Below are 17,226 nucleotides of genomic sequence, written 5' to 3' on the forward strand. Positions count from 1 at the left end.
CTTTCTAATGTCAACACTTTCAAGTACCTGGGCAGCACCATCGCCAACGATGGGTCTCTAGACCATGAGATTAATGCCAGGATCCAAAAGGCCAGCCAGGCACTCGGGCGGCTGGGCTGCAAAGTCCTCCAACACAGAGGTGTAAGCACTGCAATGAAGCTCAAAGTGTACAACGCAGAGGTCCTCAGCTCGCTCCTGTACGGCTGTGAGACATGGACACTGTACAGGAAGCACATGAAACAGCTGGAGCAATTCCACCAACACTCCCTCCTGTCAATCATGAGGATCCGATGGCAGGACCGAATCACCAACCAGGAAGTCCTCGACAGAGCCAACTCCACCAGCATCGAAGTCCTGGTCCTCAACACCCAGCTATGATGGTCTGGACACGTCATCCGCATGGACCCACAGCGAATACCAAGACAGGTATTCTATGGTGAGCTGTCAGCTGGACTCAGGAAACAAGGCCGAACAAAGAAAAGATTCAAGGATCAGCTAAAGTCCAACTTGAAGTGGGCTGGCATGACACCAAAGCAACTAGAACTCACTGCCTCTGTCAGAAGCAGCTGGCGAACCCACATTAACCATGCCGCCGCCACCTTTGAAGATGAGCGACGTCGATGTCTTGCCGCTGCGCATGAACGCCGACACCAGGCCACAACCGCACCTCCTATAACAACTGGCGTCCCATGCCCCTTGTGCCACAAACTCTGTGCCTCAGCCTTTGGACTCCAAAGCCACATAAGGGTACATCAATAGATGATAATGCACAAAGACAATAGTCATTCTCGATCACCAAGAGACTACCACTACTATATACCTTTAAATTTTCCATGTTTTGTTGTATTTTAGTTTTCATTTACTTTAATCATCAATTTAGATGTATTATAATTTAAATTTATTTCTCAGTGATTTGTGGTAAATCTGTTTTTGTTTGAAAAAATGTCATATGAATACTATTATTTTAAGGAGATGAATGTATATGTTTAGAGACTTGTACACAGAAGACATTTTTCAAACAATGGTTCCAAAATGAAAATAATTTTATAGGTAAAGTAGTACATGACTTATAACAGGATTAATTAATTTCCCTTACAGGAAAGAATTCCATAAATTTGTCATTATTCTTTCTATATATACGTTTTTCCCAATAAGAAAAAAATATACTTGTTTTTGTTGTTCTTAGCCTGAAAAATAGGAGCTAAATAAATCACATGAGCAATATATACATATTTTACTGCATAACTCTTTTCCTAGTTGTAAATACACAGAAATTTGTGTTGAGCCTGAAATATGTATATTGCCATTAGTATTTACAGTATGAGAATAAATGTCATAGTAGAGGATGATAAAATAATTTTTGAAGAACATATAATTTAAACTTTTCTCATTTCTATATTGTGCAGTATCATGCAACCAATAGTGTCTTGGTAATTGTTTAACAAGCTCTCAAAAATGTATACATTATAAATTCTTAAGTCTAATCTACACTATTAATTTTTCCCCATCACCGCTTTTTGAATTCTAGACAATCACCAAAACAATTTTGAAGATTTTAAGAAATGAGGATCTTAGAAAGTCTCCAAACACTCTTTTTCACTACTATAAGTTTTTAAGAAAATTTTCTTTGTATTGAGCCATAAATAGGGTGAAGGCAATCTGAACCATTGCTGTTATTTTTGCCTTCTTGAAAAAAAAAACCTGCTTTTAACATCTCTAAATTACTTGTACTGAAAATGTACCAAAAGAGAAGATATTCCTTATAATTAATTATCATTACCAAAATTTCCCACACTATTTCATTTGTACATAAAATGTCCCTGGCTGTCACTGAAACTGTGCTTGAATCTTTTCCAATTTAGTAGAAACTGACAATCCTTTTTCTTCTCCTACAAAATCTTGGGACTTCTATAGACTTTTTTTAGAAGTAGGGGAGAGGAATAACTTATTTATATAAGTAGATTATTCTTTTTTCCTCAAATAGAATTTTCTGTTTCACTTTAAGTAAAAATGAACAATTAAGTATAATAAAGATATTCTACTCTATCTCTTACCTGCTTCATTCCTTAAACTCTACACAATGTCATTGTTAACTCCCTTTGTTATTATATTAAATAAATAAACTACAATTCCAAGATTGTTTTAATGGCCAGAGACTCCTCAATTTATCTCACCCCCCCAAAAAAAAAGAAACCAAACAAACAATAAACAACTCATTATATTCCCAGCACATAGATGCTAAAGATGAAAAAAAATGACTGGTCTCTACCCTCAAGGCCATTACATTTTATTGAGCAGAAGACAAGCCCAAAGAATGATACCTGAAAAGATGAAAAGGAGGGCTTTTACAACTGAAATGGATAGATGTGCAAGAGTTGATGTCATATAGATATCTTTACTATGAAGTTCTTTGTTATCTAGTAATAGGTAGAGATTCATTGCCAAGTAGAAAATTATACTTCCCTCTCAAATGTAAAGATAAGGCCTATTCAAAGGTGATGAAATTTAAAATACTCTGAGAATATAGAACAAATGATAGAGGGGAAGTTGTTCCAAGCATGCTGCAAATAATTCATTTCCATTAGACTTTGTCAACATATTGGTGGAAGGATTGTAGGAGAGATAGAGTTATAGCTATGAAAAACTTTAGAGATCACTTAGTTCAATCCCCTCCTTTTGTAAAGAAGGAAGTACCTTCAGCAGTGAAGTGACTTACCAAATGTCATACAGGGGGTTCATAGAAGAGCCCAGGGCTTCTTTAATCAAATGCCATGTTTGTTAAAGTAGACCACACCAACTCAAATGTTAGCAATACATTGATCCCTCTATACATATTCCCCATAATATAAGCCAATGTATTGCAACAATGAGAGCCAGAAATCATTAAATAAGTATGTTTGGGATGATATAGTATTCAGAGAAAGCAACCTTCAGAATTCATATAGTTGTATTATTTTAGTTCTGAAATGGAGATTACACTGATTTATTCTGCAGATGTTTGTATCTATTATATCCTCTTTCTTTATCATGTAACAATTCTAAATGTACCAAATATAATTCTATTACACAATTTTGCTTATCTAAGATGAAAGCTTGACAAGAATATCTTTTCTTTTCCTAAGGCATTGTTTCCTGTTGCCTTCTTGTATTATTTTCACTTAATCCTTTGTCATTTTGAAACAGAGTAAGAGAATAATATTCTCTAGTCTTTCTTCTCCTGAGTTCAGGATGAAATTTATTTCTATTTCTTCTCATATTTTATTTTTAAATTTATTTTGCAATTCGGTTACTTTTACTATCACTATCATCAGCAGAATCTAAAATAAATTTCCCCCATTAGAATGTAGATCATCATTCATTTTTAGTCTATCTGCACTAATTTTATAGCTTCCTGCAGAAAGGGACTGCATTATCATGAAATACTGAAAAATCATCCATCACTCTTTTTGAATTACAGTTGCATATAAACACTCCATTACACAGAAGAAACCAACTCTAAGTCTGTATTATTAAGGAGTCCAGTATGTGTGGGAGGTAAAAATTAATCACTTCATTTCAACCAAAATTTATGAAGTCAGTAAGACTTGAGTTCAATTCTGGTATCAGATACTTCCAGGTTATGTGACCCTGCACAAGTCACTTAACCTCCACCTCAGTAGTCTCCTCATCTGTAAAATGGAGATAATAGCATCCAACTCTCCAGACTGTGGTTTCAAATGGGATATTTGCAAGTCTCATTGCAAACCATAAACCCTTTTATAAATACTAGTCGCTCCTTCTACTCATAGTATTAAATATGTACTTTGAAGATTATGTGCTGTGAGTTTCCTTTTCTCTTCCTTTTGAAGTCTTACCGCTAAATTCCCCTCTTTTATTCCTTGGATTATAATTAGTCAGGGAGCTATTTTAAAAACAAATTGTTTTCTCATCTACACTAAAGAGCAAAATATTATGGCATACTTTAGTTTTGAAAATAGTGGAATAGGATGCTTTGTGACTTTAAACATGAGAGAGGAATTGGAGTTCATCACTAGATCTACATTTATCTTCTCCATACCAAGCTTCTTTACTTGTATACAGTTATAACATGGAAAATTCCTGGTTCGTGTAGATCTGAATTGTCTTTACATCTGAACTTGAGGTACTTTTTTCTCCTTTTCCTGGGTAGACTTAGTGCTAGGTATCAATGCTGATACTGATGATTCAGTCTGCAGTGAGGGTTCAGATTTTGTATAGAGAGAAATTGAGGGAGTTGGGGAATGAAAACTATCTTTCTCCCTCTGTTTCCCATCTCTAAAACTTAGCCTACTCCTGTTCCTTATTATACTCTAGAACTTACTAAGCTCAAGGGGGTAAAAAAGGTGAAATCAGTTGGAGGAAAATCACCTTCAGCCTCTACTCCTCATATTATCCTTACTCTGTTCCTTACCACTAACCTAGAAGAGATAAAGAAGAATGAGAAAAATGAAGAAAAGGAAAATCATATCCTGTGGCTGCCACTCTTACCCTCTTCCATTCCTATCTTTTCCTTCACTCCTATGATATCCAAACACCATCTCTCTTCTCCTTTTTTTCTTTTACTCTCTCCCTTGGCCCAGATTTTCCCCCCACAATGTTCTCTTTATCTCAAGTCTTAGTTCACAGGACCACAAAGTTAGTTTTGGAAAGGTCCTTTGAAGTCATCTAGTCCAACCCTTTCATCTTACAGTTGAGGGAACCGAGACCAAGAGAGGATAAATAACTTGTTAATGGTTACACAGATAGTGAATTACAGGGTCAGGATGTAAGTCCAGATCCCATGATATCAAACCCAGGATTCTTTACATGATAACATTATTCCTTATCAATACAAGGTATACCCTTCCTGAAGACACTGAAAATATGATCAGCTTAGACGGAATGATATTGGACTCACTGTCTAGAAGGTAGATGATTGTGGAATAGGAGAGTTGCTACTATTCCCACTTCTATGATTCTGACAAGAGTCCTAGTATGTCTATCTGGAACTCTCAGTGGTATTTTTTCACTAGAAACATTGCTACAAATCCTAGTAGGATGTTACATTCTAATCTGGGAAGATAACAAATAAAAGGGAACTGAAAAGGAGGGGAAGGAAAATACTTATGTTAAGGGTGAATGGGAAAGTCAAGAAAGTCTTATGCTGAGCTGGCCAGAAGCAAGCATGAGTGACATGGGAATATCATAGAAGACAGATTATGGCCAAGTGTGGAGGTATCTCCAGCATAAGAAAGCTTTTGAGGCCAAATTGGAAAGATCCGAAAAATCACGAGCTGAGCTGGATTAGAGAATTGTGTTTAAGTAGAATATAGAATTATTGAAGGAGATAAGTATGAAATAAAAGTTGATAGAGATTTAGATTAAAATAAAAAATAAAAAAATTAAATTTCTAGATCCAGGGCCCAGACTACAGGGCTTTAAAAGCAGGTTGAAGTGTTTGTATATTATAATTGATGAAATATAGAACAAATGAACATGTTGATGAGCAAGAGAGTAATGTGGAGGAGGCAGCTCAAAGGCTCAGTTGACTGAGAGTCAGTTCCAGTGATGGGAGACCTTGGATTCAAAACGCCTCAGACACTTCCTAGCTGTGTGACCCAGGGCAAGTCACTTAACCCCCATTGCCTAGCCCTTACCATTCTTCTGCCATAGAACCAATCTATAGTTTAGATTCCAAGCTAGAAGGTAAGGGTTAAAAAAATTTTAAGAGTAATGTGGATAGACATATCTTAGAAAGATTATGGTGATTGTTTAATGGAGAATTTATTATAGTATATATTGAATTTCTCATCATAAATAAACCAGAATGTGAAGAAATAGTAGCTTAATCAAAGAATTATTGGTTCTTCCCAGACAGGAGAAAAGAAATTAATACAATGGTTTAATCTGTACTTGAAGACAACAAGAAACAACATTTATTGGAACATAGTTATGAGTTTCATCTTAAAAGGCATCTAGTCCAATCACTTCATAGTAAAGATATGAAAATTAAAAAAATTAAGTTGTTCACAAGCTCACATAATTAGGAGCATGCAGAATCAAGCCCATCTCCCTGCCACCAAGTAATTTTGAGCATTCTCCTACACAGAATCCCCAAATTTCCCCTACTTCAAGAAATTATTTCTCCACCCTAATTTATACCTCACACTCTTGGAAATAATACCCTCTGACTTTTAAATACAGTTCTCCAACAACAAACTCTTATACTTCATCTTTGTAATAATCAAAGGAATTTAATTGTAGAGGATTGAAGAGGTACAGGGGATATGGAAGGTTTTGTAATACAGAATGGAGGAGTTGAAGGGACATGGATACTGGTGAGGTAAAAGGAGAGAGATACTCCCTGCTGAGAGGCTATCTTTGAAAAATGGGGTTCCTGAGAAATGGGCCAACTATGATAGCCTGAGGCGATGTCTTCTCTATTGATTGATGTTGAAGATACCCCAAAGGAGGTAAGCACAAACCCTCCTGAGGGACAAGCCTCCCCCCAGACCAAGGCCCACCAGGGGTCCTATAAGGATTGTTTATGGTTGAATGGCTGTCTTTAGGTTCAGCTCCCTCTATGTCCCCTTGCAATGACAGTCCTCTTATCTGACTGCAGTCTATTTAGATAAAGATGAATTTTAATAACAAGTTTGGTTTGGGGAGGTATCAAGGAAGAGGGAATTGGGATTTCCCTAGATTGGGTTTGAGTCTCTCTCAGCTTTTGAGCTGAGACCAGGCCTCACAGGCTGGTGGAGGGTTTCTTTTATTCCTGTCTAAGCTAATCTGTGCTAGTTTTCTTACATTCAAAGTCTTTAGCCATACACAGCAAAAGGAAAAAAAAAGATTCTGAATTTCAGAGCTGATTGGGCCTGTCTCTTTGGGCTAGCTCCCCTAAAGACCGGCCTTACAGTTCAAACTGTTCTCCTTAAATCCTTTTATTCAATGACACAATCACAGGAATCCAGGTAGAGTACACAGTTGGGAAAATAAGGAATAGAAGTACTTCTATCTAGATACAGGAGAGAGTTCTTCCAGTTGGAGGGCCAGGAAAGAAAGACCTTCAAGAGCAACTTTCACTCTCCCAGTCACCCCTCCCCCCACCAACTGTCATCCCTGTTCATTCATTTCACTCTAACCTTCCAATTGCTGTTTGCTCCACCTCAGTAGCAAAAAGTCCTGAGTTTGATTCAGTTTTCCCTTCCACATCCTTTCCCACTTTTTTGGTTCTCATTAGTTCTGCTCTTTGTCTTTATTGTGGACTATGAATCCTTTAATGCCATGATCCTGTAACTTCTTTCTATACACTCAGTGCTCCACTCTAAACTGAAGCACTATTTGTCCCTGGAGAATACATTATATATTTTTCTCCTCCATACTTTTGCTCAAACTTTTTCCCTATATCAGGAGTTCCCTTCCTTCACACACTCATCCATTGAACTCTCACTTTATTTTTAAAGCTAAGTTTACCCAGTTTTTCAGGAAGCCTTTCTGAACTGGTTTACCATGCTCCCATGCCACACATATACACACACATATTTAACTATATAAATAAAATAGAAAACATGTATTGCCTTCCTGAGCAGACCTCATCCTTCTCTCTCAAGGCAACCTTCCAGTTCATAAACCCATATATCCTTTTGATTATGCTTACCATACTTACCTATAATGTATTATTTCTCATTATACTGTGAGTGCCTCAGGAAGGGAAGACATATACACACATGCACATACATATATGTGCATATATATGTTTATATAGTTTTATGTGTATATATATGCCTCACATAACATCTGTATCTCCTAGCATGCCATCATAGCATACCCAAGCATATTATTGAATGGCCATGTAAATAAATGGTCAAGGAACACTTTTATTTATTTCTGTATATAATTCAAATGGCATATCTTAGACAAGAATAATATTATACCTTTGAAATGGAGTTGTATAACTCTGGTTGTCTCTTTTTTTAGGTTAAACCCTGAAAGTTAAGCAAGAATTGAGACTTAAATGACTTTTTTTCTTTAAAAATGATTTTTAAGGCATCAGCACCATAAACTTCAGATAAATTTTAATAGTGTTTATTATTCAAAATAATAAGGAAGCACATAAACAAGGCCTAAGTGAATTTAAATTTCAACTTAATTAACTTTTATACTAGTCTTTTAATATTCCCTTTAGAAAAACAGACTACATATATAAGTTTGATATATATTTATCATGCTGTGAATATTGGTCCCCTGGAACTGGGAATCCTCTGTTTATTAGAAAATCTTGTTAAGAGTGAAAGTGAATCTAAGTTAGGCTAAGGACCCTATTAAGTGGATTTCATCCTCTTGTTTCAAAAACATGAAGAGAAAATGAGTTTGAATTAAATCGGCTCTACAGCCTCAATATGGCCATGGACAGAAAATAGGAAGTATTGAAATTAGCACTGACCTGAATATCTCAGTCTTAGTGATTGCATCAGTGCCTTCCAATTGGAAATGAATTAGAAGCAGTGATTTTCTTGTGTGGAAAAAGTGGTATGTGAATACATTTAAACATGAAGACCTAGTTTCTTCATCCCTATGGGAAATGCTTATTTTTATAAGCTGCAAAAGGTGACAAGTTCAGAAAATCTTATCCAGGAAAGCATGTCACCTTTAAACCTTACATGCTGAGATTTGAAATAGTTAGGGTAAAATTAAGGTGGAGTAGGGATAAAAAGTATTAGGGAGAAAGTCTAAATAACTACTACTGTTGTTTTATTTAGTAAAAAAAAATGAGATTTAAGATTTCATTATGATTGATCCTTCCTATAGTTGTTTCCTTAAATTCCTGTGCTCGTTTATAGTCTACTGTTGCTTTGTCAAAGCAATTGTATAAATGCTAATTTCAAGAGCATATTTTTAGGCTTAGTAATAAGTAGTTCTTGAAGTTTTTAAAATAAAATAATAGAAAATTCTTGATTTTTCTGCTCACAACATGCTGTGTAGCTTCAAGAGTTCCATGAAAATATTAAAAGAAATCCATTCTTTTATATCTCTGCTATTTTTTTCAACCCATCATTTTTCTGCTTTAGACCTTTTACAAGTTTATATCAATGCTGCTGACATGCCTATTCTGATATCTCCTGCCAAACAATTTTCTTCTTGGCCTGAAAAGTTATTTTTATCATCCTTTTTCCATTCATTCAGTGATTCCTTTTGATACCATCCTACCTGCTTTATCTTTCAACCTTAACTAGGTCTTCAGACTTTCTCTCGCTCAGCACAAGTAGACCCAGATTTCCCCTCATCTTTTTAACTTGTGATATTTCTAAAGTCTACTCACTTCAGACCTTTTAATCTGTTACAGACAGTGTTGGTGATAGGAAAATCTTAAGGGAGCAGAACTTGCCATTCTCACATTTTTGGAAAGCCATTAAAATTTGTTCTAAAAAAATTGAAGTCAATTCTCTTAATTCTTTTGCTTAAATCATAAGAACTTGTCAAGCTTACTCAATAATAAAAACATGTGGATTTAACTTATAAAATATGTAAAGTACCTTGCAAACCTCAAAATGCTATGAATTCAAGTTATTATTATTGTTGATTTTGGTGGTGGTAAAAATGTTATTATTCCTAATTAATCAAAGGTTGTGAAAAGTTGATATCCTTTACTCATAGCCTTGAATCAAAATCTCAGGGCATGCCTCTTAAGTAAAAATTATCTAATTGTGAAATAGAAGAATCTGTCCTCTTTATATGACTGGCATGAAGGCTTTTGGCCCAATGTTAAACTGGAGGAAATTGCTTAGCTTGTCCACTCAAATAATAAGGCAAGAGAACAGTAGGTTGTGGCCAGTGGTTGATTTAAAATAACTCCCCTTAAATCCAGGTGATGATCTGGAAATTAAAAAAAAAGATTATGGAAGATCAATATCTGAGAAGACCTATGTAAGGCAATTAATTTGGTTTTAAAAATATAAGATAAATGAATAAAAATGGAGATTTGAAGAATATTCTAAAATGTTTATCTTTATTTCCAAGAATATTTTCTATTATTATAATTGTTTTACGAAATGCAAAAAGTGGAAGTGTAAGCATTTAAGGAATCATATGAATAAAAGCAACTCATATTCTCAAAAATGACAGAAAAGGTTTGAGAAGGAAGATTGAGCTTGTGAATGAAGTGTAATAATTTAGCTGGCCAAGGTGTCATTGTGAGGAAACATTGTCTTTGCTTCCATCCAACTCTTCAGTGTTATGACTTTGTATTTTAATGGCAACAGAAAGATTAGTTAAAGTTGCTACTTATGACCTTATTTCCTAAATATATTATTTTTCATATTTCAGACAAACCTTGTCAAACTTCTTTTGATGTATCAGGCCAACCCAAATCTTCTTAACTGCAATGAAGAAAGACCTTCAGGTGGGTTCATGAACATTGTCTTATTATACAGTAGAGAAGTATGTGTTTATTCAAGAGGAGAGATTGGTATTATTTTGCTTATGATTCCATTCTTTAATAGTGGAGTTATGATTTTATAAATATAGGAAACTTCTAGTGAGAAAACACCCTCTACCAATGGAAATCAGGCACTATTCTACAACTGATAGTTTCCAGCAGAACTAAGAGACTAAATGGCATATTCAAGGTCTCAGAACCAATATGTACCCCGTGAAGAACTTGAATCCCGATTTTCATTGCTTAAAGACAGGGCTGATATTTATTTTTAAAACCCTTACCTTCTGTCTTAGAATCCATTGTATGTATTGGTTCCAAAGCAGAAGCCAGGTAAGGACTAGGCAATGGGGGTGCAGTGACTTGCCCAGAGACACCCAACTAGGAGGGTCTCAGGCCAGATTAGAATTTAAGATCTCTCATCTCTGAACCTGACAATCCAGTGAGTCACCTCACTGCCCCTACACTTAACACCTTTTACAGCAGTAGTTCTCACAATTGTGATCTCATGACTCCTTTATACTTTGGAAAAGCAATTAAGAACCGCACAAAAGCCTTTGTTTATATCAATCTGTAATTAACATGCCATCATTATTGTCATTATCAAAAGAGTTTTGACCTTCTAGATCCCCTGAAAGGGTATTGAAGACCCTTTTAAGGTTCCCATGACTACATTTGGAGAGTCTCTGCATTACACCATGCTGCTCTAAAGACTGTTCCAGACAGAGGAGGACTCTGTAGGGTACTCACTATGTAGGGCACTGTGCTAAATGCTTTATAAATATCATTTCATTTGCTCTTCACAACAACCCTGTGAGGAAAAATGCTTTAATTGTCCTTGTTTTACAGTTGAGAAATTAAGTGACTTAACTAGAGTCCTGTAGCTGGTAAGTGTCCAAGGCCAGTTTGGAATCTAGGTCTGTCTTCCTGATTCCAGGCTCAGCACTATCCATTTTGCCACAAACTCCCCCCGCCTCCCTCTCCTCTCTCCTCTCTCCTCTCTCCCTCTTTCCCTCTCTTCCTCTCCCTCTCCCTTTCACCCTCTTCCTCTCTCTCTCCTTTTCCCTCTCTCTCTCTCTCCCCCCTCCCTTTTTCCCTCCACTTCCATATGAAAAAATTATATGTTTGTTATGTAAAATGTCACCAGCATTATGAGAGCATAATTCATAAACAAAAAAGTCACTTTCATTTTAAAGATTCATTTAACTAACCAGGCATCAGGGAACAGTTACATTTATGGGCTCTGGTTACACACTGTTCCAATTTGCTTCTTTATTCATGCCAATGCAACAGTATTTTGTAATGTCATTATCTATGAAATGTTTCAATGAAAATTATAAAATGGATTTTTTTTATTCTTACTAAATATATTTTAAATTGAAAGATTTTTTCTTGCCCCAATTTTGTTTATTACTTCTGCTATGGTATTTTAAAACATGGGTCCACAGGAAAATGATAAGCTAATTTTTTTTTCAAAAACTTTATCAAATGGTAAACTGTCGGATTACCTTAATAAATCTCCTTTTTTTAAAGTAGAGCAATTTTTTATAACTCCCTTTCATCACTATCCTGCCTCCATCTTCATAAATCTCTTTCAATAATCAATGAAGATTTGCCTCATTAAATTTCATTTAAATCATTTTGACACTGAAGAATGGGTAGTTTAATTGACTAGACCTCAAAAGTTGAAATTAAAAAATTTAACTAAATTCAAAATTAAAAGAAATGTCTAACATAGTTACTACATCGACATGGAAGTCTCATAGGCAGTAAAGGAAGTGAATAATTTATGAATTCTTCTTTGGAATCCTTCTGCACTTTCATGAAGCTCTAATCTAAGACTTAATATGCTTGAGGCAACTTTATTCCCTTCACTTTGGGGACAAACTTTTTGATAGGTTGTTTATTTCTACCTTGTTTGTAGTTTAGCTGGGATGAAGTTTTTATTTTTCTAACCTACTTTATTTGTTAACAGTGATTATTGCTACTCTACTAAATGAAAATTAATTAGTCATAGCTTCTAATTTTGTGATAATTGCAAGTGTACTAAAGATTAATTAGTTACCACTAAAATCCAAACTGTGGCTCATATAATCACAAACTACAAAATATTTAAAATTAATTTTTGGCTAAATTGGTAAAATTTAAAAAATAGAATTTCAAAACAGTTATTAATAAATTATGACCTTTTGAGTCCAACTAAATGTCATTGCAAATTGTAACGCCCTTTCTAAACCCAGAAAAACCTCTTTTTTTCCTTCTTTAACTTAATGGCTAACATTAAAAAAGAAGTGTTTCCTTAATGTTGATGTTGACAGTGTCATGGAGCATGTGAAAGAGAAAAAGCAATTCATATACTTTCCATGGCTCTCTTGATGTTATTTGCAATATTTTATTGCTCTGTTTGCATTGAGCAATCCAGAGTCACTAAAAGAAATTGACCTAGAAATCAACAAAGAAAAAAGTGATGAATGAAGAACATATTATTCCTTGTTGCAAGATTAAAACATACATCTGGGCAACCCATTGAGTTAATTCATCATTATATTTATCACAAGGTTTCATTGCCAAAAAATGAATATCCAGAATTAAATAGTAAGCAGAGAATGGCCTAGATCATATTTGGAATAATACACAGTACTGCCAATTCTCTCAATCTAATCCGTCTCCCAAACCCTCACCTTGTAAAGAACAATATTTTCCTGGTGATGTATTATGACTAAAATCATAGAATGTCACAGTTTTGATGTATCTACGGCACCATCGCTGTATGAATATTAGTGGTTCCAAGGATACAGAATCCAAACCATCTTTGACTATTGATCTTAAGCAGCTCTTTTCCATGTCTTCTCAAAAGTCCATCATGGGGCCTTGCTTCTCTGTATCACTTGAAAAGGGTTGCAATGTCCAGATTTTAACTAATAAAGAATGTGAGACCATTTCCTTGAGGAGAAACATGGTTTATTGACAGATGCAGGTGTCTCCTAACAAAAAAAATGCATTTTCACCAGTCTCCCCCCCCCAAAAAAAAAGAACCCAAGGGAGCCTTGACTCTCTCCTTTAAAGGGAAATATGTCCTCTTTCCGACTGGCCTGATAATTCATCCCTTGGACCTCTTCTGGATGTTCACACTGGTAGATATTTCAGAAGAAAAGATGAACCTAGAGATTTCAACTCCTTCCTTATTTCTTCATCATAGGAGAGTTGGGTCTTTGTCTAAATAAGGAAAACACCAGCATATGCTTTCCTCAGCCATATGCCTATCCTACCATACTTTCAAATATGCCAAAATTCAACATAACCAGCCCTGACTTAAATTCTTTTAAAATCTTATCAAAATACAAAAGGTCAGAACCCATTTTAAAAACTTGTTTATATGTATTTGTTTGTAATTGGTTTACCTTATTAAATTGTGAAATTTTAGAAGTTGGTGTTTTTAGTTCTTTGCCTTTCCTTATATGCCCAACATTTAGCACAGAGACTGGAACATCATAAGGCTTTAATTATGCCTGTTGACTTGCCAAATTCATTATTCTTTTCTTAGTTTTTAATCCTCTTTTACCATGCTGAATCACTAGAAAGTGTTCACTACCCATCACTTTTCTGGATACTCTCCTTCAGTGGCTTTCTGGATCTACTCTTTTCTGATTTTCTTCTTTATTCATTTTATGTTCCAACCAAACTGGCCTTGTAACTCATCCTTGATTTTTCCTTGCATTTTTTAATTCACTGGCTCTCCTTTACACCTGGAGTATAATTTCATTTCATCTTTTCTTGATGAAGCTCACTCTTTCTTTACTTCAAAGCTCAGTTAAAGGATACTTTTTTCTATGCCTCTTCTTGATTTCTTTTATGTTAAGAGAATGGCTTAGGTTTTCTAAGAATACTTTATATTGCTCATTTGTGTTCATCTTAAAGGAGTAGCTCACACTCTAATTGGAAGAGACAACACATTTAGGATGGCTCCTTCATAGGATGTAGAGCAGGTCCTATGATAAGCATTGTTACCTGGAGGAGATCTAGATCAGTTGAAGGCCAGGTTGGCTCTTGAAAAGAAGAGGGTACTAACATGGCCATTATTTTGGATGGGATTGTTTTGCTAGTTTCATATTCTTTCATAGCTTGTGTATAAATCCCAGCTCAGATGTAACCGGCCTTTTCTTATTTCATCAGTTTGCCCCAGTTTCCTCATCTGTAAAATGAGTTCGAAAAGGAAATGGCAGAACTCTCCAAGATCTTTGCCAAGGGTCAGATGCATGACTGAACAACAACATAGTATTTAGGTGTTTTTATTGTACTTGTTTTATTACAAACATTAGTATAGGCCATATCCTCTTAGGAGACTATATACTTTATGGGAGTTTGCAGGAACTGTAACATGTAAATCCTGTCTCTTTCCTACAGCTTAGCACATAAAAAGTACTTTAAAAAGTAGAATTAGACATTTCCTCTTCAAAATCTTAACACCTAGTTATCAGGTATCTGTAATACTATGTCTGCCAGGATATGCTTATTTCTTAACATGCTCAATTTCTTCATCCTAAAGTGAGCAATTATGAAAAATGGAACAAAAAATGTTCTCTTGGTGACTGCTAAATTTGCTAGCCAAGTTGACAAATGCACATAACTTAAATTTGCTGATTTGCATTGGTTCTGTTATACTTTGCTCACAAAAACTGAGTGTCACATTCATTACAGTTTTAGTTTAGTTACCATGTATTGTGAATCTTTCTTCTGAACAACCTGTTAGTTCATTTTTATTTCATGCTAAATCTGAAGCCAGTTGATCCCTGCTGTGCCTACTATATTTTTGAAACAAAATCTGTGCACATTTCATGTCCACAATAAATTTTGCATTGTATATGGGTCTTTTGAAATTTCTAATCTGCTAATAATCTCTCTCTCTCTCTCTAATGTATATATATATATTTCTATTGATATCTCCAACTGATTTTTAAAAACATGAAAAGAAAAAGCCTATACTTTTACATTAAAAATCTTGGTTGAAATTTTTCTCAGTTGAGTATCTCATCTATAGGTGGTTGTTTCACTACTTGGCTTTTGTGCAGGAAATGCTACTACCATTCATTTGAGTCACGTGAATCAATATGCAATTTACAATGGAGGGATACTTTAGTGAAAATGAAATCACCTCAAATTCTTTCAAGCCTCACTTGAAACATTCAAAAATGATTTTCATTTCATTGATTTTTATTTTGTGAGGTTATCTCAGAATAAAATCCCTCTGCTTTTCACTGTAATTAAATGTATTATGGGTTGAGAACAAGATGGATTTTTTCCTAATGCAACAATTTTATTTCACAGCAATGATAAACTTTTAAGGCTTTTTTAGGGGGTGGAAGTGCTTTAAATTTTATAAAACTTAAGCATCTTAAGTTCATCTAAACAAGTGTGGGTCCACAGATTTAGAGAGTATTTTCCCTCTTTCTCTGATTTCTTTATATGGTATCATAGATATTGCAGCTTCTGAATTTATTGAAGAGATGTTACTAAAAGCAGAAACCATCTGGGAGGAGAAAATGAAAGAGCCCTTATCTGTTTCTTCCTTATCTCAAGAGGAGCCATATGAAGAGATCATCCATGATCTACCAACACTTTCCAATAAACTGTAAGTGCCTTCATTTTTAAAGGATAGAATGTAATGATAATATCCTTGCCAAAAAGGGAAAGAGCCTAATGTGTACCAATCTCATAGATTCACAGACTCAGGGGTGTGTTGTGTTTAAGAAATAACAAGGAAACCAATGTCACAAGTGAACTTTAATAAAAGGGGAAACTGAGGCAATTCTCTATTAAATATAACCTTTATTATCAGTGATACAAACACACACACACACACACCTGTGTGTGTGATTAGCAGAATTAAATAAATAATTATATCAGTGATTAGCTGGAAAGTTGGATTTTTAAACAACCCATTACAGAACATCTGTATTCTGAACCAAGTTAACCTATGACTTAAACACTTACAAGATAAAAGTAGTTACAGGACAAAATCAATTAACTATAAATAGAGTAAATAAAGAAATGATATAGGATCAATCTTAATCTCATTAATTTCCCCAGATTATAAATTATATGAAAGGAAATAAAGCATAAGAATACAGAAAGTATGTGTGTGTCAAAAGGACTTTGAAAGTCAGAGGATTTTATGTTTTATTTTGGAAGTAATAAAGAACCATGTGAGTTTCTTAATTGGAGAAGCAGTGATATTGGCACTCAAATGTTTTAGGAATATCAATTTGAAAGCTGAGTAGAGGATGGATTAGGAGAGAATTCAGCAAGGAGATTAATCCAAAAACTATTGTAGTAGTTTGTAAGTGAGATGATGAGGGTCTACATTAAACAGGGTAGTTGGATAGTTACAATGTAAAAAGAAAGACTGGGGAGCTCTCAGTGAATGACCTCAGATTTTTTAAAAATGTAACTAATAAAATAACTTTGTAAAAAAGCAATATGCCTTGCTTACCAGTACAAGAAAATATTAATATCACTCTTTTGCAGCCTACGTGGTAATATATTAATATGGGTACTCTTCATCTGGAGATGAATAGATACTCTCTTAAAATTGTATCAGATATCAACTCAGAGGGAAGCCTCTAATTCAGTGCCCTAGGAATCTACCCTTGGGCACTTTTATCAATGTCTTAAATAAATAGGTGCCATGCTTATTACCTGTATACATGATATTTGTCTGAGAGAAGTGAATGACATGTTCCTCACTAGAATCAAAATACAAGAAGATTTCAATAACCTAGAACAAAGTTGAGAATCTA

General features: G+C 34.8%; 1 protein-coding gene across 1 annotated transcript in view; it reads left to right on the forward strand.

Annotated features, from left to right (window-relative positions):
• Positions 1 to 17,226, forward strand: part of MYO16 (myosin XVI) — a 727,392-nt gene that overhangs the window by 244,235 nt on the left and 465,931 nt on the right. The window contains exons 8-9 of the mRNA XM_001375684.5: positions 10,321 to 10,396; positions 15,905 to 16,058. Coding sequence (XP_001375721.4) covers positions 10,321 to 10,396; positions 15,905 to 16,058 — 230 coding nt within the window. The remainder of the gene's footprint in view (positions 1 to 10,320; positions 10,397 to 15,904; positions 16,059 to 17,226) is intronic.

The sequence above is a fragment of the Monodelphis domestica genome, chromosome 8 (genome assembly GCF_027887165.1).
Source record: "Monodelphis domestica isolate mMonDom1 chromosome 8, mMonDom1.pri, whole genome shotgun sequence".
Classification (NCBI taxonomy): Eukaryota; Metazoa; Chordata; class Mammalia; order Didelphimorphia; family Didelphidae; genus Monodelphis; species Monodelphis domestica.